The 21,421-nt window shown below is 36.7% G+C and overlaps 1 protein-coding gene across 2 annotated transcripts in view; it reads left to right on the forward strand.

Annotated features, from left to right (window-relative positions):
* Window positions 1-21,421, forward strand: part of grm8 (glutamate metabotropic receptor 8) — a 258,181-nt gene that overhangs the window by 210,549 nt on the left and 26,211 nt on the right. For both annotated transcript variants that reach the window (XM_023350397.1, XM_005799106.3), the window contains exon 8: window positions 18,748-18,887. In XM_023350397.1, coding sequence (XP_023206165.1) covers window positions 18,748-18,887 — 140 coding nt within the window. The remainder of the gene's footprint in view (window positions 1-18,747; window positions 18,888-21,421) is intronic.

The raw sequence follows: 21,421 nt of genomic DNA on the forward strand, positions 1-21,421 counted from the left end.
TGCCAGAGCATCTGGGAGGCTTGGCTGATACTCCTTGGTCTGCAATGTCTGCCCATTAGTTGCATTCGATCTGTGCAGTAACCAAAGGCTAGTCTGAGGCAGCCTCCATTACTTTAGAAACTTCTTTAGGGTTTTTACTCAGATCGTCATGGTATACACATCAGATAAAAAAAAACAAAAGAAACAACAATCTTACTTTTGAGTGTATGCTGTACATGTATGGACAGCCAGCATTCATCCTGCTATCCAACATTAGCAGTTGTGCAGTTGTTCCTAGTGTGTCATCTCCAACTTTTCTTTCATATGGCTAATGGTTCTGTTTTCCCATCGTCCATCTACATCCACTCTGCACTCTAGGCATCTTCACTCTGTCAGCTGCCTGCCTTTAGGAAGCGTTGTATCTCACTAAATGGACGAAAAGAAAAAAACTAGTCCTTTTCTCAGAGAGAACTCTGATGTAATGGATTATAATTCCTCAGGCAAGTGAACTTGTGTTCATTCCACGCAAGCTCACATTTATCACAAATTTCTACTTATGTGACCAAATAAAGTATTTGGTTCCATTGACATACTGTGTGTAGATTGTGATGGGTATAATAGAAAATGATTCTCCAGAATGAACGTGGTTATCCTAAATTGTTAAGAACAAGTAAGAATTGTGCTGCAGTAGAAAGTTTAGTTTCGAGTGGGTGATCGGTAAAGACGGATCTCTGTGCTTAGTTTTTGTTTTAGCTGATGGTTCAGCCTTTAAATACAGCTTGTTTTGAATGTTTATTTTCAGTTTCATTTGTCATATATACATCTTACGTTCTTAATTCTTTAATTTTCCTAATCCACACAAAAACATGTAATCTTTTACCGTAAAATTTACATTCATTTACACTACCGCCCTACTTCGTCCCCCCTCCAAACCCATTCTGTCATCTTACAGTACCCACTTTTTTCTTTTCCTTTGTTTCTCTCTGGACTATTGACTGATTTTAAGTGGCTGAACAACATTTGCTCATTTCCAAGTGGTATCAGACTTCTCATTTGAATACACTCTTATTAATCTTTTTTCCCCCCCTGATGCACCTGTACCTCCTTTTCATTTCCTGTGTTCCTCTTCCCTCCGCGCAGCTCAGAATACATAAAACATGATGAGTTGGAGAGCAAGAAAGCATGCCGAAAAGGTTGCGGTATCGTGTGGATTACAGGAAGGCTCTTCTGATTTAGAGGCGAGATTAAGATTGGAGGAGTACGTCGGGGTGGGAATGTGCATGTTTGTTGCTGCCTTGGCTCTCTGCCTGTCAGAAACTGATTCACCAGCGGACGCTGATTGCTCTTTCGTACTCCAGCAGCAGGTTTATGCTCAGGTGTGTTTCTGTGTTATTGCCATATGACTTTGGTAAAAGTCGAAGTCACTGACTGAAATGTTACTTGAGTAAAAGTCTTAAAGTATCTGAAACTTCTTGTACTTAAGTACGGAAAGTACTGTAAAAATGGATGTACTCAAGTAATGTAATGAAAAGTACCAGTAAAAAGTAAAACAAAGCAAATGCAGTTTGAATGACATTTTTTATATTTTGGTAAACTTGTCAAATACACTTAAAATAATGTACACAACCAAGTGCAGGCAAAATTAAACCTGCTAATAGATATACCTGCAGGCATCATTTAGTTAAGAAAATTAGGTGCTTTACCTATAGCACAAGGTTAACTTAACCTGCTTTACAACTGAACCAGCTTCTTAGTAAACCCTCCAGGACAGAAAATACAAAGTTTTTGTAAGCCTTAAGTTTTCCCTTCAAGTAAGGTCAGTGCTGAAAATGAGAAAAATAAATAGTACAGAAAATGCGGCCAACATGAAGAAAAAGAGCTGTTACGATTACTCTACTTCACAAATCAGTGAATCAGTCAATAGGTGGTGCACACAACTGGTCATTATGCAAAAAAAAAAAAAACCCAGAAAACTTTGGAGCGGGGGGGGGGGGGGGGTGCTGCCCACTGACGCGGCTCAGGGATTACGTGACACGCAGCGCCGTGCGCAGTGCCCTACAATGCACTGTAAGCTATGTAATGTGTTTTGAGGCAATTGACCAAAATCCCGGACAATTTTTAAATCCCCCCCGGACATCTTTTTAGGTCTGAAAAGTAGGACATGTCCGGGAAAAAGAGGACGTCTGGTCACCCTATCACCAGCTGGTGGTTCCCCTGGAGCCGTGTCTGACGTAGTTGCAGTCGTTGTGGTCTCCGTCTCCAGCTCCATGTGGCCCTTGCTGATTGAGAGACTTGCTTTGTGTTTAATGGGAGAAGCGAAACAGGTGTATCCTATTGGTGGTGATGAACAAGCCCAGGCAAGTAGGCTACGGACTTTGTTCGGTAGCCTACTTGCTACTTGCTAATCAGTAGGTGGGGTCAAAACACTTTGTTTCTCTCTCTCGCTTTTTTGCAACGAGTAACTAAACCACACATTGAAAATGTATCGGAGTAAAAGTACGCAATTAAGTTCGGAAATATAGTGAAGTAAAAGTGAAAGTCATCAAAAATTTTCATACTCCAGGAAAGTATGAAGTACTCCAAAATATACTTAAGTAAAGTAGTGAAGTATTTTTACTTCGTTACTATACAACACTGGTTATTGCTGGCCCCGAGGCAAGAGAAATCCTCCCATAAAACACAAGGTCAGAAACTTAATACGCAGATGAATCGCTGTACTCTTCTCAATCACAGAAAGATTAGAGCTTACTGAGTTTTCTTCTCAAAAATCATCCAACTGGGCTCAAGTTTAGATTAGAATCAATTAAAAATACAAGCTTGATGGCACTTTCAGGTTTTTCAGATACCTGTGATGAATATACAATGTCAGCAATGATGTTAGAGATGAAACTGCTTTTTGTCATGAGTCTGAGCATCAGGCTTTTTCAAAACAATTTGAAATCAGTCCTTCTTCAGTGTGAAAGATTATTTACAAGTACCTTGTGATGTCAAATTTAGACAATAAGGAGCCTAAATCACTTCTGGAAGTTCATTGTACAGCCAGACTTGAACACAGCTGTTGAGACTATCAGCATGGGTATTACAAATCTAACAGATATTGAGTTGGATCTGCATGACTTGAGTATAAGTTTTAAAATTGGGATTCTCTGTGCATTTCCAGTAAGCAGTAGCTTAAGTGATGTCCTTCACAGCTCATGGACATCAATGTATCTTCTAATTTAGCTGTGACCCAAAGTTCAAAATCACTGTGTTCCTTGGAGGAAAAAAGGTAAACATTTAAACAATGTCTAATTTGTCTAATTTGTAGTGATTAATGGTTAAGGTCATGTCCCAATTGAATTGCTTAAAAGCAGCATCTCTGTGGTTTAGCATTGAGGTGTTCAAGTAAGGTTGACATAAATTTTGACAGTAGCTCTAGCAATTTTCATTTCATATGAAATGCCTTCACGGAACAAAAACAGAGTTAGTGAATTTGTCGGCTTATCTTTCAGGCATTTTCATGACAAAACAAAAGTGTAATAATAATTTGGAATTGTGGGGGTATAAAGATGGCTTTATTTTGACAACATTTCCTCTTAAATGTCTTTTTAGTAATGTGAAGTTTGGTGCTGACATGAAGTTCTGAGCTTTAACTTTTATATCTCGTTGTATTTACATTTGAGTCTCTAATTTCGACTTATGAAAGTAATCCTGGATTAAATACTTATGAACTGATTATATATTTTTACAAACAGGTTTTGACCTAAGAAATCTTTATTTTTGTAATATATACAAAATATTTTTTTTCAAACGTTTCTTAAAAGTATTTCAAAAACCTTATCTCATTATCATTTATTAATTATTGTGTATTGTCTTATCTTGTGAGCTAAACATATTCCTTCACCCTTCATGATTATAAAAAATGAGAAATAAAAGGGAAAATATGGAAAAAAGAAAACTGGTCTTACTACTTCTCGCTTGCATCAAAACCTTCTTATGAATAATTAGTGTATGAATATGTACATTTTAGATCATTTTTACCATGTAAGGTAAAAAAAAAGTTCAGTGACATTTTTCAGACAGATTGTGGTATTATGCAGACCCTAATTACACGAATGAATTCCAGCAGGTAAAATGTTGAGTGGAAGTACTTACTGAACTGAGAATATGTAATAATTACATTGCTCCAGCTTTAACAAAGATAAACTCAATAACACTGGGACAAATTCACCGTGCTTTTTTTCGGCTCTGGGCAGGATTACCCAGTGCAATTGTGTCATTTCCAACATATAGGTTACAAGTGAGAAGTTATTGCAAAAAGGATTTAAAAATTGCAATATGGATGTAAATGGGATGTTTTAGTAATCAGGTAAATGACTTCTAAAGTTTTGGCCAAAAATTCTTGAATTTTTCTAGTTTCATCACCATCCTTGCGCTTGTTTCCAAGCGATGCTTGCTCATTGCAATATGACTAAATGTGTGTGAACTTCACAGATATTAGTTCAATGCAAAGCAACTGAGCTGAAAAATGGGAAATCATACCCTGAATTACTAGCAAAAAGAAAAGCTAACATTTTTATGCGAGTTAAAAACCAGGCAAATGCAAAAAAACCCTCCCTTTTCATACACATAACGATGCACTCTTTAAATGTTAATAGTTGTTTCCTTTTAAACTTCTAGTTTTCTCACTGTGGCAGATCTTTTGTCACCGCATAGTTCTCTGGGAATTTATAAAAGAGTGAATTATTCCTCATTAAGGAAAACAGACCTAGGGTGAGCAGGGAGACAATCATGGTCCATTATACTGCTGAACATAGGAGAAAAATCAATTGCCGCTTCACTTGGATCAAGAAAAACAGCAACTAACATTTGAACCGAGCTGGGATCTGAATGTGAGGGTTGCTTTAATGTCATGATTTTACTGGTTCAGTCGGCCTGGCATGAGCATTGCTGCTGAATTTAAACCAAAGAGGTGTTATTTTCACTGTTAATTCTTTACTGACAGTGAAAAAACACTGTTTTCTCTTCAACAGTGAAAGGCTGGTCTGAAAGCATTTTACCTCGACTATCTTGAAGGCTAGTTTGTGTATTTATTTGTGTCATTGTTTGACCTGACACACTAAAGTAGGGCACAAAAACAAGCAAAACAGACAAAATATATAAAGATCCAAATTATTTTCTCACAACATTTTACTCACTGAGATGAAGTGACAACTTCCTATATCAGCGAGAGTCTGAAAGTAGATCTGCTGCTTCTTCACATTGTTGGGTGCCAAAAAAACCCCTTTTGAAGCCAACTGGCTGCAAGATGAATTGTGGCTTATGGCATAAACAAGCACAACCAGCATTTGTGGACTTGCTTTTGCAGCTAGGAGACAAAAAGTTCTCCTGCAGAATTGATGAAGAAAGCTTTAATTGTGGGGAAATGAATCAAAGACGTTTCATCTCACCAAAGCAATTTTTCTTGATTGTTTTTATACACATACTCGTCTTTTTATCTAGCATACAATAAATTGTTTTCAATTGATAATCAGTTTTTAATGAAACCCTGACCCTACATTTAAAGTCAGGTGAGAGGGGGAAAAAAAAGGTTTTAATCAGTTGTCTTTGATGCAGACGGATGTGTGTGTGTTTTGTCATTCAGAGAAAGTGATTGTGTTCGCGGCCTGATAATAACTCCTGGGGAGACACAAGATGGACATTCCCAGTGGAAGCAGCTTGCACTAATTAGAGGGGCTTGACTTTCAGATGACGATCTCTACATGCGGCTGAACAACCTTGGGGGATACACAAAAAATGAGGAGTGATTGTAATCATGAGAGGAAGGGACTAACCGGCTGGGGGTGACGAAGTTCATCTGTTCATAATGACCTCAGGGAGAAAGTTGGAGAACAACAGACGGAACTGGGAAAGACTTTATGAACTTCACCAGTTCTCTTTTCTTTTTTCTTTTTACTTGGAGAACGGACAGGAAGTAAATGTGATCGAAGGGGTTAGTGGAAGCAGAGAGTTTACCAGTTTACACTGACTTTGAAAGAGGATGAAGGCAAGAGAGGCAAGTGATGAGGGAGAGATACAGGTGATAAGAGTCTGACTGAGAAACTGGATTTGGGAAATTATGCAAATTTGTTGGAGGTGGGTGGGGGGAGTTAAATCGCAAAACCATGAAGGATGTGTTGGGAGGAAAGATAAGGGACGAATATGGTTAGTCTAGTCACAGCAAGCTGGAACTCTGGGAATAAATTGAGTGAAATTAGAAAAAAACAGGTAAAAAAAAAAAAAGTAACTTGGAGCTTATAGCAAATGTTAAATGATCTAAAGTAATGCTGGAGCTGAGCAACTTGAAAGCAATGATGGATACAGAGAGAATAATCTAATGGGGCACAAACCAAAATTGACCAACAAACTGCAAATTTACAATGGAAGAGATGATAGTAGAAATGAAATGGCACTTAAATTTGTTGTGGCGTGGCAAAAGTGTGATGAAAAAGAACAAAACCATCTTTATGGCATAAAATTTAAACTGGGGTGGATTCTAAACTCTAACTCACCTAAAACAATGAAAATCTCCAGATTGGTATTACTTTTGATAAAAAAATGTTTTTCCTTTTTTATTTATTTGTGCTAATATTCGTTAAAGATGCAACAATTTGTTTTTCAGTTGTTTTCCAGTATTTAAAAGTTTTGACCTCAGAATACCAAAATTAGCCAATTTAGATTTTTTTTCTTTTCTTTTTTTCTTTTTTTATTACATACTGCATTTAAATAAGTTATTGGGCTCCCAGCATTAAATTACATCTAGCTATGGTATCTGGCTAATTTCTGGGAGTGGATTACTGTAGGTGATTTAACTTTAGAGATGAAAACAATTGAAATTTGTAGATACAAGAGAAATGGGAACTGACAGATGCTGTATGAATGCAAGTTTACAAAATCTTATTATGAATGAGTCAGACAGACTTGGAACAACCTAGAATGGGAACATAATTGAGGTTAGAAAATGAGACATGGGGAAAAAAATATATTTATTGTCATTCATCCCAAGACGAAACTAGATTTTGACCTCTCTGCTTTCTTAGTTTTTGCTGACACCCTATCTGTTAATTATCAAAAATATGTTGTTGATGGTAATTAGATGTAACTGGGTGCAAACTAAAAAGATACTTTTTCTGGCAGCTCTCCTAACCAGCTGCCAAAACTCTGCTGACTTGTTTTATTTATCCATTATTATAAATCCATGTTTTATTTTACTACAGAGGGTCTTTGGTGTTTAATCTTAAGGATGGACAAATGTATGGATTAGAGAACTGCCTTTTACTTTGAAAATGACTTTAATTTATTCTCAGTCAGCCCTTGATGACTGATGTGTTTTGGATAATTGTTGTGTTACAGGGTCCACTTTTTTTGTTTTTTACTGATGGCCTCACATTTTCCTCAAGCACCCTCTAATACCAAACTGTACCACTCGTATTTTATAAACCACTTTGAAATAAACTAAGGTTCACAAAGTGCTGTACAAGTAAAACGATTGGTTTTAGGCACCTGAAGGAGCAGGCGGGGAATATATAGCTGTAGCTTCTCAGAGAGGTTGGGGGTGTGTGAGGGCGGGGCTCCGACCATTGAGAGAATTAAAAACAAAACGGCTTTTAAAAAGATCTTAAATTTGACAGATAGCCATTGGAGTAAAGTTAAAATTGGATGGTGCTCAGACGTTTTTGTGCTCAGATGCGCTGCCACATTTTGCATAAAACCCTGAAATAAAGTGTGTTACAGTAATCCAGCCTAGATGTAGCAAGGATATGAATAACAGTTTTAAAAAGCTGCCTTGATAGAATAGGCCGTATTTTGGCTAACTGCCTCAAATGATAAAAGTTAGATCTTACAAAAGCCCTACACTGGCTTTCAAACCGAATATCTGCATCCATTTTAACGAGCAGATCAATGTATGCTAACAGCATTTGACTTACCGTGCCAAAGAACGAAGCTTTATAAAGGAGGTCTCAGAAGTGCCACTGGAAACCATCACTTCTGATTTTTGCTCATTAAAATGCAAAAAGTTCAAAGCCATCCAGGCATTTGTCATGAAGACATTAAGGCCATTGAGAGCCTTAGTACAGAAATGTGACTTTAGCATCACATGCTTATGATGCTAAAGTCCTGCTGAGTGTCACTGTACCTTGGTACAGATTTATTTTCCTGGAATTTGGATTTGGATTTTGGCAAACATGTCTTCTGTTCCAATGTTTTAGTTTAGTCTCATCGATCCAAAGAAGATTTCTCCAGACGTCCTGGTCTTTGCTTACATTCTCTCTGGAAAACTTTAGCCTTCCCTTCGCCTTTTCCCTCAAGGGGATCAAAGGCTTTCTCCTTGATCACTTCTGAAAGTTAACCTTACAGTCTCTTTCCGATTGCACGTGGCCTTTGTATCAACGGTACCAAGGACGTGCTGAAATTGACATGATGGGGTTTTGATGCTTTCTTTTCGAATCTTACTGTCAGCTTTCAGAGTGATTTTCGTTTGATGGCCAGACCTGAGCATGTACATTGGAAAGGATGATTTCATATTCTTTTGAGACTTTTTGGGATCCCTTTCATGAATCGCAAGCTGCTGCAATCTTCCTTATTACAGATGATTCAATCTTACAATGGTATTCTCTCTTTCTTCAATGGTGAGGAGCAGATCAAGCTCCAAAGGTCTAAGGCTTAAAATAGGCAACATCCTTCAAAACAGAGCAAGAATATTCTATCATGAACAGCTGTGTTAAACCTGTGTGTATCTTATTCCTTGCCATTTTTTTTTTAGTTAAATAAAAAACAATATGTTTTTTCAAGTGTGTTTCTAGAATTTCTCAGTATAGTTAAAAGTGACTTTAAATGTCATTGGAGTCAACTATGTTACACGCTGTGAAAGCACACTGGGGTTTTGTCCTGATGGCATATTTTATAAAAATTTATAAAAATTTGTAAACGTTTTAATGAATATTGCAAAATGACCATGATAATCTTAATTACTGATATTTAGGAATCGAAATGTCATACCAAAATCTTTCCAAACTATTCCTATTGGACAGTCTTTAAAATAGATTTAAACAAACATTCAGTCTATAACTTGAATAATTTTGGTTATGAGCATTCCAGAAATGATGCATGACTCCATGTTTCCATTACTTTACATATCTACGCTATGTTATTCACCTTTGCTTTAATTTCTTCTTCAAAATAAGATCATCACATTTTTTTGTTTCATTTTCCATCTCTTTCATACTTCCCCATTTTCATCCCCATTTACATGGTTTGATATCTTTTGATGAACTTTGACATTCACCGAGGGTTTTATATCTTAAACAAAGAAATATACGACAATGAAATGAAAGGAGTAGGATACATGGTTTTCCAAATATTTAATAAATAAGAATCTGAAAATGTGGACTACATTTGTAATTCAGACCCTTTATTTTTTAAATACCCCTAAATATCAAATTCTGTGAAAATTTGTAAGTTGAGTGCAACTGTGTGTTTATTCATGTGTTGGCCCAAGTCTTGATCAAACTGAGAATTTTTGGCAAAACCTGAACCGATGTTAAGAAACGCTCTGCATCCAATCTGACTAAACTTTAGCCATTTTGCATTTGGGGGTTGCAGTGTGACAAAAATGGAAAAACGTTCAAAGGGTCGGGAAGGGTATGTAAGTCTCTCTCATTTTTTTACTGCCAAGGCAAGGCACAAACTAAGTCACGGTAGCACGGTAGAGGCGGATTTAAAGAGGGTAGAAATGGTTTCAACAAGCACACGGAAGAGAAAGTACTTTTAGTGATGTGAGCAGAGGGATAAGGCAAATCTAGAAGGTGAAAAGTTAGCAGAGAGAATGAGGAGGCTTTGAACAGGAGGAGAAAGGCAGGAGAGACAGCTGGTTTTGGAAGATGGGAGGCGTGTGGATACTTTTACGCCGATTGTTAAAATTGAAGTATAAATGAAAAAGAAAATTTTCCGATAGAAAAACAAAAACAAAGGGTTGGACAAAGGGGGAGTGAGGGAGAGCCAGCAGTAAAGCAGTGGTGACTGGATTGAAGCAGCTGCTCAGAATCAGTTTCCTCCTCGACTGCAGAAAGCTGTGAAAACGCCGGCGTATCTGTGACTTGAATTCAGGCTTCATTATCGCTTTTCATCTGTCATTTCATATTCTCTTTCTGTGTTCCTTTAACTGTCTTTGTCGCTCTCCCCTATTAGTGCCACGGATGCACAGCGCACAGATGGGAGCCTGTTGGCACAAAGTCAGAACACACGCGCAGACCCATGTTTTATTAATGCGCGCTGCAGAGGATCCTTCTCGTCATAAACATTTAGTCGCCGTGAAAACGTGTGGCTCTTTGCGTTTCTGAGCTAAATGTGGCTGAAGGCTTTTTCTTAGGCCCCTCAGATAGTTCTTCTCCTAAGCTTTCTGCATCACCTAATCCATCTTTTTTATTATTTTTACTTTGTCTAACTGTATCTTCTGCTCCTGTACCAAAAGGATGTGTAAAGCTTTATGAACTCTTTGGACCTCCCTCAACTCCCATCTGCCTGTTAGCTTTTAAAAGCCATGCAAAGTGATCCGACACATTCTCCTGTTCTTCTTTTACGTCCATCTTCCATGTCTTTGTCTTTCCTTTATTGCCTGTCTTCTGTTTCTCTCTGCCCTTTTATATTTTTTGCCTTACTTTTATTTTATTTGCTCTTTACTTTTTGATTTGCACTTTCCCGCTTCCTTCTCCTTCCTCTCTGCCATTGTGTCTTACCTCCTCTCCTTCATTTCTGTCCCTCCTTCTGTCTTTCCATCCTTTTACCCCTATTTGCTTCTTTCCTTCCTGGAACTTGGTTAAGTCTACCATGATGGACTCCTGCAAAAGCACCCTTTGGGCTTTGACCTTTGTAAACAGAATGGCGGGTAAGCTGAGAATGGCATCAAAAGAGGCTTTTACTTAAAAAAAAAACCCATCTAACTGATAGTTTTTTCAGAAGTCACTAGTGCAGACTAATTGTGCTTTATACTGAGATAGACAGTAGAACCGTATTGGGTGTAGTTTTATAAGCTTCAACCCTAGAGTACCCTTAATTTACTATGAATGACAACAATTGCCCATTTTCAGCTCTTGTTCCTAGTGGGTCTTTTACATAATTAAGACAGTATTTAAACCACCAGCTTGGTAAAACTACATTAACATACTTATACATTTCTAGTACAAATATTTAAAGTATTAAACACATTATAAAATCATTCAAAAAAAAGAAAAAGAAATGTAAGAAAGAGCATATCTTCCAAATTGAATGTGATTTGCATTTAAAAACAAGAAGCTGATAGATGCTACTTTTTCTTCTTTTTTTTCCAACTGATACTTCACTTAGCAAAATAACATGGCAGGATTTACCAATAATGACAATTCTTTACCCCATGTGGGGACTTTACATAACTGTGTAGTTGTAGTTGGAAAAACAATTTAAAATGGCAATGCATACAGATCATTAAAGTGATATTCAACAAATTAGAATGTGTTCTGCTGAGACTCATTTGTCAGAACTTTAAATGGGGTATTAAACATATTTTTTGTTAAGCCCACAAATAAAATATGCTTAACTGACAATATTGCAATCTAAGAAATGAAATGTGTTTTCATGAGCTGTTAATAGACCTGTTTGCGTGGATATATGTTTTACTCTGTAATATCAGTTCTGAAATATACGTTTCAACAATAGTTTTGATTTGTTGAATGTGACTGTATTAACAAAACAGATGTTAGGAGTTACAGTCTTGTTTTACCTTATTTTTGTTTCTTTGACATAAGCTTTTCAGAAGCTACCACTGCTTGTGTTGACTTTTTGCAGTAATCTTTTTTTTCATTCAGAATATCTTTAGAGTTCTCTTTCTCCTTAATTTATTCTTAATATGATTGTCACACTAAAGGAAAACTTTCATTTGTGATTAGTAATTCTGTTTCACCGTAGAAGAAAAGGGTCGGGACCTACGAGCCTTCTGCAATATCTTTAGAGAGTTACGGGATGATATTCTGTTGTGATTACCCAAAGGGGAAGGTTGATTCCTTGCAGCAGCTTCAGAGCGGTGCCTCTGGCAGGCAGGGATCGGTATCTTGCTTGAAACTACTGCGCCTCAGTAGAGCTTTTGTTGTAACTGTGCCTTGCTACTGCTCAGAGAAGACTTGAGGAATTAACATAAAGTAGGCCCGGGAAAATGCTACCTTGCACTTTCCAGCAAACTTTTTTTAGTCTTTCAACAGTGGGGATTTAAGTTCCATGAGTTAAATGAATTCCTAGAAAATTGATCATCTCCCCTGACCTCATGCTACTTTAAAATTAAAACCTGACGCGTTTACCTGCTTTTCTCTTCATCTTTTGAAATCTTATGCTTTCGACACGGCGCCCCTTCAGCTCGCTCTGGGTTGTGTGGAACGTTCATCTTTGAAAAATAAAGCGTCGCCACAACAAAGAATTTAGTTTACTCTAAGGACATATCGTGTGGACAAGGTCGTGACATATTTATTAGCAAATATATGCTGCGGGTGTCTTTAAAAAGGCGCGGCACATGTGGAGAATCTAGTGTGATGTTTAAGAGGATTGCGTTATCAAGCCTCGGTGCTTTGAAGTGGTGACAAAATGTTTTCTGCATTGCAGCATATTCCTTAGCATAATATGTATCACTCTAGGATGAGGTGGAGGTGTGTTGCCAGGGCGACAGGTGAATCATTATTTTTCCAAGGTTATGCCAACTTAAGCAGTTTGCTTGGGAAGAAAAGAAATGCACTAGTTGATTCAGAAGTCGCAACACAGAGGGCATGAGTTGATTCTTGTGGAACCATTTTCTTTTCTAATCATCCTGCAGATTATTTATTCACTGAATCAGTTTTGGTCTTCGGAGAGAAAAAAAAAAGTTAATTCTCATTTCGATACATAGCCTTGGAAAAACATCCACATCCATTGTAATTTTTTTAAATCTCGTCACTTTACGACCATATACTTCATTCTATTATGTGATAGACCAACACAAGTCACTGAATTGTTAGATTTTAAAAATTCATAGTTTACAAGTTTCTACAAAAAAATTAAATAAAAGGGAAAGTTTGATATCTATTGGTTATTCAGCCTACAAATATCAGATACCCTAAACAAATTTCAGTGCAGTCAGATGTCTTTGGAGATGTATGTGTCATTTATATACATCCAATTGTATTGTGTAGGGCTCAAATGTTTAAAAACCGGATCATGGAAAATACAGCAAGAAGACTGTGGAAAGCTGGGGAAAAGAGTAAAGGGGTATAAAACATTTCATTTTTCAATCATTGAAAATGGAACGAGTTGTACAGCTTACCTACCTAACCTAAATTAATACTGCAGATCACTTCAAAATAACACAGTGATGAGAATATTGTTCCTCAGACAGGCTTGTTCGGAATTATACCAAGGAATCCAGGAATAAAGTCTTTGTGGAAGTTCAGTTTCCAGCTAGACGTTGGCCCTAAATGTAATAAACAAAGCTACAACAGAATGACTTAGATTAGAGCACATTCATGTGTTTGAATGCCCCAGTGGAATTGCACCACTCAGGTTATTATTTGCCAACAAATGGGGAAACCAGTAATCATTTTTCCTCTGCATCATGCACTCTGTGTAGGTCTACCACTTAAAATCCCAATAGCAAACATTGACGTCTGTGATTGGAAACTGTGAAAAAAAAACCTTGGATGTATGAACAACTTTTTCTGACAAGTTTCTCAAAAATGTTTTTGACTTTTAATGAAAATCACTCGTCACATATTGCTTGTAAAAGAAAAAAAAAAGATTGCTCTTGGTTGCATTTACAACCAAATTGGCTCTGTTTATTTGGTGTGTGATGTGATGTGATTGCTACACAATCACATCACATTGCTACACAATGTGATGTGCTACTAATTGATTTATTTCTACAGCTATGCCAATGAAAACTGTGCATATACACAATGACTGGGATCTGTGGGTAATCTCATCAGATTTTTTTTATTCCTCATTCTATTTGCCCCTGAGGGAAACCTCAGTTCTATTTATCAGAACACTGGGAAGCGATTCTCCTTTCTACCAGTATATGGTTATAGACGTTTTGAAAGCCGGCTGACAGACGGGTCTTTCGGTCCCTTAGGGCAGAAACAGGAACTGTGCTCACTTGTAATGAACAATAAAGGAAAAACACATAACCTGGAAGCAGGTGTGGATGTATGCTGCTTTTGTATGTTGTTACAAGATGTTGTTAAATGTGAAAGAAACGGGTAACCTTTCATGTCATGTAATTTTTGTCAGCATAATCTGTATTTCTGATTTTAAACTTATCTCATTGTAACATGAGGTGGTAATAAAGCTCTGATTTGCTATTTTCCTACTGTGGACCAAATCGTCTTGTAAGATTTGTTTATTTATTTTGACATGCAGGGGTCATTGCTCTGTTAAAGTCACATAGGTTTGGGGTTTAAGTCAAGTGTACTTAATGAGGGAGGGATTCTGTAAAGTAGCTCTTTAAAATCCTGGGTACATAAAGGAAGGGTCTTGCATAAATATTGACAATTTTGAGCAGCTTTAGCCATCAGAAATTACTTTAACTTTTCAGGATGATTTTCTAAAATCCTCTTGAATTTTGTTTTCAATGTGAGTTTGCAGTTTTACCAGAAGGTAATGTATTTTAAAAGATTTAACAAGTTTCAAAGGCACTACCTAAAGTTGTTTGTTGGTATTAAGATAAATGAAAGGCACTTCGTGTCTTTTCTGATGGTAAAGAACAATGATTCTGTTTGTAAAGTGGAACTTTTTGAAATAACTAATTAACTGTAGGTCTTCCTTATTCTGCTTCTTGTCAGCTGAGGTTCTTGACATTTCTGCATTTTGTCAGAAGATGAGATGATTTCTTTTCTTTGTTTTTTGGGGGGTTTATTTTAAAAAAAAAAAAAAATCTTTAATGTCAAACTAAACAGATGAACTTGACAAAAAAATCCTTCAGGCCACCAAGCATGCCTTTGCAGCTCTCCAAATAAAATATTAACCAGAAACAGTGTTGTCGGTTATGGATTTCTATACCTTATTGTTCCCAAAATGTCACTTTCTGACGTGGCACATCTATATTTTGAGCTATTTTTGCTGATTTTAAGAAAAGTGTTGTCTTTGTCCTAGAAATTAACACCTCTACGGGATTTTTGTTTTGTTTTATTAAAGAAAACATTTCTTTGCTGGCGATAAATCCTAAATCTGTCTTAATTTGTTCTGCTCTACATTTGTTTTTACGGTAAAAGAGAAATCTCGTGATAGTTTGATACATAATGCTAGGTCTCGCGAGATTATTTGCCACACTGCTACAGCCAATCGCTGTGAGGCATATTAGTATAAGCGGAAGTATGTGGAATACAGAGATACACGCTGAAGTTTGTTTGCCGTTTTTCGCCTTAATTCTACGTGAGACTCACAGATATGTTGAAACTACAGGTGCCGCTTATCATGACCCAAAACTGGGGAGAAAATGGCGTTTGTGTGAGGTGTAAACTCTGAAATTGGTAAGTGTTTGTTGTTGCTAGCGTTAGCTTAGCTGCTAGCTCATTGATTCCAGCGTTTGTTTGTGTGAAAGTCTGCCTCTCCTGCCAGGCTGGTTGGAGGGTCCTTGTAACCAACAAACTATTTTTTCCGCCCCATGACCTGCATTATTCCAAGCACTTTAAACGTTTCTGCTTGGGAAAGCACCTTGGGGTTAATGAACAGTAGGGGGTGGATTTGGGGAACTAATGATGCACGCTTTATTTCTTGAATGGCCTTTCAGCCAAATTTCACTATTTAATGTAAATGTTGGCTGTATATGATTATTTTAACAATAGATACTAGCAAACTGCAAAACTTTCAGTCTCTGTCTGCTCCTACCATGAGTTGTAATCTGGTCTTCTGATAAACTAAATTCCAGTGTACAAATATGCTACTGTAGTATTTGCACTGTGGACTAATACTAGACAAAATAAAGGAACAAAAGTGGACATTGAGATTTGGCTGCCTTATATTTCTATTTTTCTTTATATATTTACTACAGTTTACAATAGTTCTGTTCACTACTATGCTTATGAAAAAAAATTGTTTTTTGCTGCTTATTGTGTAGATTTGCCTTGGATTCAGGGTGGCATTCAATGCATAGTTATCTAGACCAAGACATTCATGAACAGAAAGTTAACTATGATTTTTCTCTTTTCCATGCCATACTCTTCCTTAAAGATACAAGACCAAGAGAGCAAAACTGTTCTGAAATATGGCTCCAGTCCGACCTCCTCTGAGCACACTATAGACAGACACCTCTATTGTCTTTATTTACAACCTTCTTGTAGGTTTTCACAGAAGAGTTCAAAAATGAAAATGATCAGTGAGTGACAGTTACGTGGAGAAAATTGGCTTGCAAATAACAGAGAAAAATGGACTGACGGGTTCAAGATGAAAGTGAACAGATGTTCAAATAACCACTCATTACCATCCTGGTATTCAGGATCCAATATCTGAACACATGGCATTGTGTTGGACTACAGAAGACCACACCAGAGATTATTCCAATAGACTATTTCTATTAGGAACCTGCACTGTGTCACAAAGCTTAAATGATCTCTATCTGGTTTCTTAACATGACGATATGTACACTGTTCTCCAGCCTTTGAGATAACCAGTTCTTGATGCACTCTAATGCCTCTTGGGAATGTGGTGATACGGTGCAGCTGAAAAATCTGTAGCAACTACATGATTTTTTTATCAACCAAAATCTCTCAGGAATTTTTCTTTTCTGCCACCTTACAGAAAAATATCTCTCAAAAGTTTCTGAAGGCAAAACTGGGTACATCCTGGTAGCATCAGGGTGTATCTAATAAAGTGAAACCCTCTTCCAGCATTTATATCTACACACAGTTGGAGAAATTAATAATGTAGTTGATGGCTTTTTTCTTGGCCTAAGTTTTCAGAAGCACCATACTTTTTCCTACACGTTGTTGCAATTCATCTTTAGTGTCACGTATTGTTCATGCTAGGGAAGAGCCCGAGGAATAACAACATTGATCCTTAGTCAGAAGTTAAGAAATATGTTTAAGGCAGGAAATTAAAGGAGGAGGGATAAGAGACACTGCAGTTAGGCACTACTTCTTCCAGCGACGGCACTTATTTATAATGTATGGCATCCTCCAAAGCTCGAGACGTCTGCTTTTGTCTCACTATCGATTCGGTCTCTCTCCATTCATCTTCCTTACTCCCTTTCAATAAGTTTCATTATCATTCCAGCTCATTCTCTCATTCAACCAGTATTAGCATATCTCTCATAATTTCTTCTGAAATTGAAAGACCATACCTATGTTTATGTTCTTCAATTGCCTCTGCCTTTTGTTGTGGGTTTTTTTTCTCACATCTTTCTGCTCATATCTCATCTGTCTATTTAGGACATGGCCCTTTTATGTATGGATTTATTCACCTTCCTCTGGCGCTATTTCAGTCTTAGTTTTGTCACTTTCTAGTCTCTCACTTTTTTGCAATTAAACCGAACCCACCTTATAAATGACTTACTGTTGACAAGTAAAATTTCCATAATGGTGTACTTTCTTCTCACATACACCCAGGTCTTATTTCTTTTATTCTATCCCACATGCAGCAATATAATTTGATTGTACACTGCATAAAAAGAAAGAAAAGCGCCGAGCAAGACAGAACGCGGATGATAAAAGGTTTGTGTTAAGCCTTATTGGAGGTGAGAAAACCAAATCTGAAAGGAAATCTAAACTTACCCATGCGTGTACACATCCAATCTACAAAACACCGAGGCACATACAGGTACAACACATCTTCGAGTGAGAACTAGAGGTTATTATGCCTTTGCTGTCATAGCTCATAAATATGCCGCCTGAGGAAATATGACTTTAATAAATCTATATGGACAACTTGTGTGTTAGCTGTGCAGTTGTTTTTGTTCCGTGAATGTGCTGTAAGTTATTTTGTTCAATAAGATGTTATATTCAATAAATAAACAAGCTATTTAAGCAGAAAAAAAACATGTTTAGGTGATTCTGAACTCTTTCATGCAAAATTGGTCATTTTCAGGTAAATGTGTCTTAATAGCACAACCATTGGACTGTAGTGTGAAACTCCATGCGATTCAGCTGGCAGGTAGACTGATTTAAGTCTATGATATTCTGACAGTCAACAGTTGTGCACATGATGGACATCTTGCTGCTTCTTCTATATTATTAGGCCCTGTTGGTAAAACCTTTCAGTTAAATACTGGTGTCATTTTTACTTGGTTTTCTTCTGTTGGAATTAATATCCACATTCAGTATTGGATACGTGAAAGTGGGCATGCATCATTGGCTATCTTTAAACTGAAGACTTTGCCAGTAACGGTACCTACAGTTTTGTAACCAAATCGATATGTCTTGCTAATTAGTTGACCTGTGTGAGTCAGTGGTGGTGTTCAAACTTAATCTAAAAAAAAAAAAAAGATAAGAGGATGCATTAAAGTTTCATAACTTATGCATGCTTCCTGCTTGTCTACTTCTCTTCTTTTCATCATAGATATTCTGTACTACAACACTCTGACATGTTAAGAATTAATTACTCTGATGGTTTAGTTTCAGAAAATGCAACTATATGACGGATTATATTTCTTGATTTAGTTGTCCAAAGTTTTGTAGATTTTTTTTCTCTTGGAAAAATAGTTATCTAAATAACAAATATAAACCACTTGTTTAAAATGTTAAGCTATTGTTTTTCCTCCTGTTCCAGGAAGTGCCGGTACACCAGTAATGTTCAATGAGAATGGAGATGCTCCGGGAAGGTACGACATCTTCCAGTACCAGTCTATCAACAATTCCAAGCCGGAGTACAGACTTATCGGCTCATGGACCAACAAATTACATTTAAAGGTAAGATTTTATTTTATTTATTTTTTTTGTACAAACATTGGCAAGCATTCTTGAATTTTTAACCAGGGACACAGGATAGAATAAAGAACCAAATAAAGAAAATAAATAAGGTGAAAGTCTGGAAAATCCTGTAAAAAGGGAACAATTAAAGCCAAGCTTTATTTACATCACTTAAGGTTATTTTTATTTTATGTACTTTAGTGATACCATGATACCATAGTCAAATCATGTTTTTCAAATCATTTTCAAACATATCTGCAAGGAGTCAAAATGATTACCATACACTTTTGACTTAACATTTCTCAAAATAAAAAAAAATGATTACACAAAAAGATACAGTAGGCCATATATTGTTTCTAGCTTTGATCTTTTTTGTCATGGCTTGCAAAATGTATTGTTAATCAAACTTGCTTTTTTAATTTTCTCCTAAACTTTGATATGATGCTCCAAAACTTTGCCAACTATATAAAGAAAGCTGTAATGTCACCTTAATTATGCCTAGTTTTATCATTTGTTTCTAAAGAACCACACATGTAGATAAACTCAAGTGCTCCTATTAACAATGTTTTCATGAGTCATTTGCTGAAGCACTAGGCTAATGTTAGCATGTTTCTCCTATTTTTACATACCTTGTTGATAATTTAGTTTGTAAAATATTTGGAATTTTAATTTGTCTTATTCAGATTGCAATTCTGGGACACAGTATAGAATGTTAAGCCAGTACATTCTTGTTATTTTGAATGTCATTGTGAAAGATTTGCATGAACCAAACTTAGATTTTGGAATAGATTGAACAGAGGTTGTTTTTTTTTCTCGGATGTCCCAATTTATTTATTTTGATATTTATAGAAACATTTTCAAGAGTCCCCACACCTACAGTAAGAGTTGACATTGGAGCTATTAAACCTTTAAGAATATGCACCCATCATTCAATCCATCACAATGTATTGATGTGGCTGAAGCTCTGCCTAGAACTGATTTCTTTACACCCTGCATACCAATGCATAAGCACAGGGTGATAAATATATTTTTTAAAGAAATCAGTGAAATGAATATTGCTAAAACTTTAAAGTTTGTTGCACTGAATCTTCACACTGCATGCATTCACGCCCAAACTTCATCACATTTGGCATCTGTGGGGGAAAAAACATGCAGTGTTAAATCATCTTCATAAAAATCCTACAAACTGAGCATGGCACATTTTCCATGTAGATGTTTCTCTGGCTTGTCTTGGTGGAAACATTTAAAGTCTCCCCGGTTGCACAAGAGAGTCCTGGTGTGCATCCATTTTGAAATTTTTCTAGATTTGAGTTCCAGACTCTGGCTGAGTCACGCCAGCATTTTCACACAGTATTCTTACAGCGCCTCCATTAGCTGTGCCAGGAGGTCCATCTGTTTTGGTTTGTCATGTGGACAAAATTGTTATTTTTATGAAAAAATAATGCTTGTTTTGAGATGAGCGTAAAAGCTTCAATGTAGAAGACTTTTTACCCAAACTGGAAATGTTTTGGCAGTACTTTACATTGCAATTATGTGACAGTGATGCATGTATATCTGAATAAGCGCACAGTTTGAGCATGCGTTACTAATCCACCCAGGAGTTCATTAGGAAAGCCAGATGACAGATGAGAAGGCTAATAGACACAAAATTCTTCCTGGCTGATAGATGGCCGTGCAAACAAAGTAAACGAGACTGTTAAGACACTGTGTCTCTGCACAGGTTAGACGTGTAGTGTTCTAGCATACATTTAAGTACATTTATCATGCTTGGAAGTTTAAATTTTAAGATGGAATAATCTGTCCCCTAAAGTTGAATTCCAAGTTTTAACTACCCTCACCACACAATCTAGTTTCTGTAATTCTTCAGCTTTAGGTTCATAAATATATCAGGGTTAAAGCCCTGATAATCCAAATTTACCTGATCAGGTCTCAAACAATAATGTTTATGAAAACGTAATAAAAAAAATTGAACATAAATGTTTCATCTTCTGATTACAGCATCATGTTTACCATGAACCGTGACCAAATTCTAGATTAGGACTTCGCAGTCAGTCAAAATTTCTAGCATTCCAGTCTTGAAAATGAATCATGATTGAAATAACACGACCTTGGATACAGGCGGTCAAGATGAGTTTCCCTTGTGGGATGACTAAGATTGCCCTTAGAAATATCCAAGGAAATTTGACTCCACAAGATCCTTAGACTGATTTGCCATGGGAGACCTTACCTAAGTCTAAGAAGCCTTATGCAAATTAGCCCCCAAAGATCTTTGGGGTGATACAATCTCTTCACCACATTTGTCGGTATGTGGTAAATGGTAAATGGACTGAACTTATATATTCTACAAAGAGGTGTAAAAAGAAAGAAGGGTTAACTAAAACTACTACAGCTCCATATTGAAATAAGCTGATTACGTATGTGGTTTGTACATCTAATAGAGATCACTCTTCACATCCACATCTAGCATAACTGGAGGACAAATAAAGCTGTAGATGGATGTATGGTTATCTCAGAACACATGACAAAGTTGGAGC

Source organism: Xiphophorus maculatus, chromosome 17 (genome assembly GCF_002775205.1).
Source record: "Xiphophorus maculatus strain JP 163 A chromosome 17, X_maculatus-5.0-male, whole genome shotgun sequence".
Taxonomy (NCBI): domain Eukaryota; kingdom Metazoa; phylum Chordata; class Actinopteri; order Cyprinodontiformes; family Poeciliidae; genus Xiphophorus; species Xiphophorus maculatus.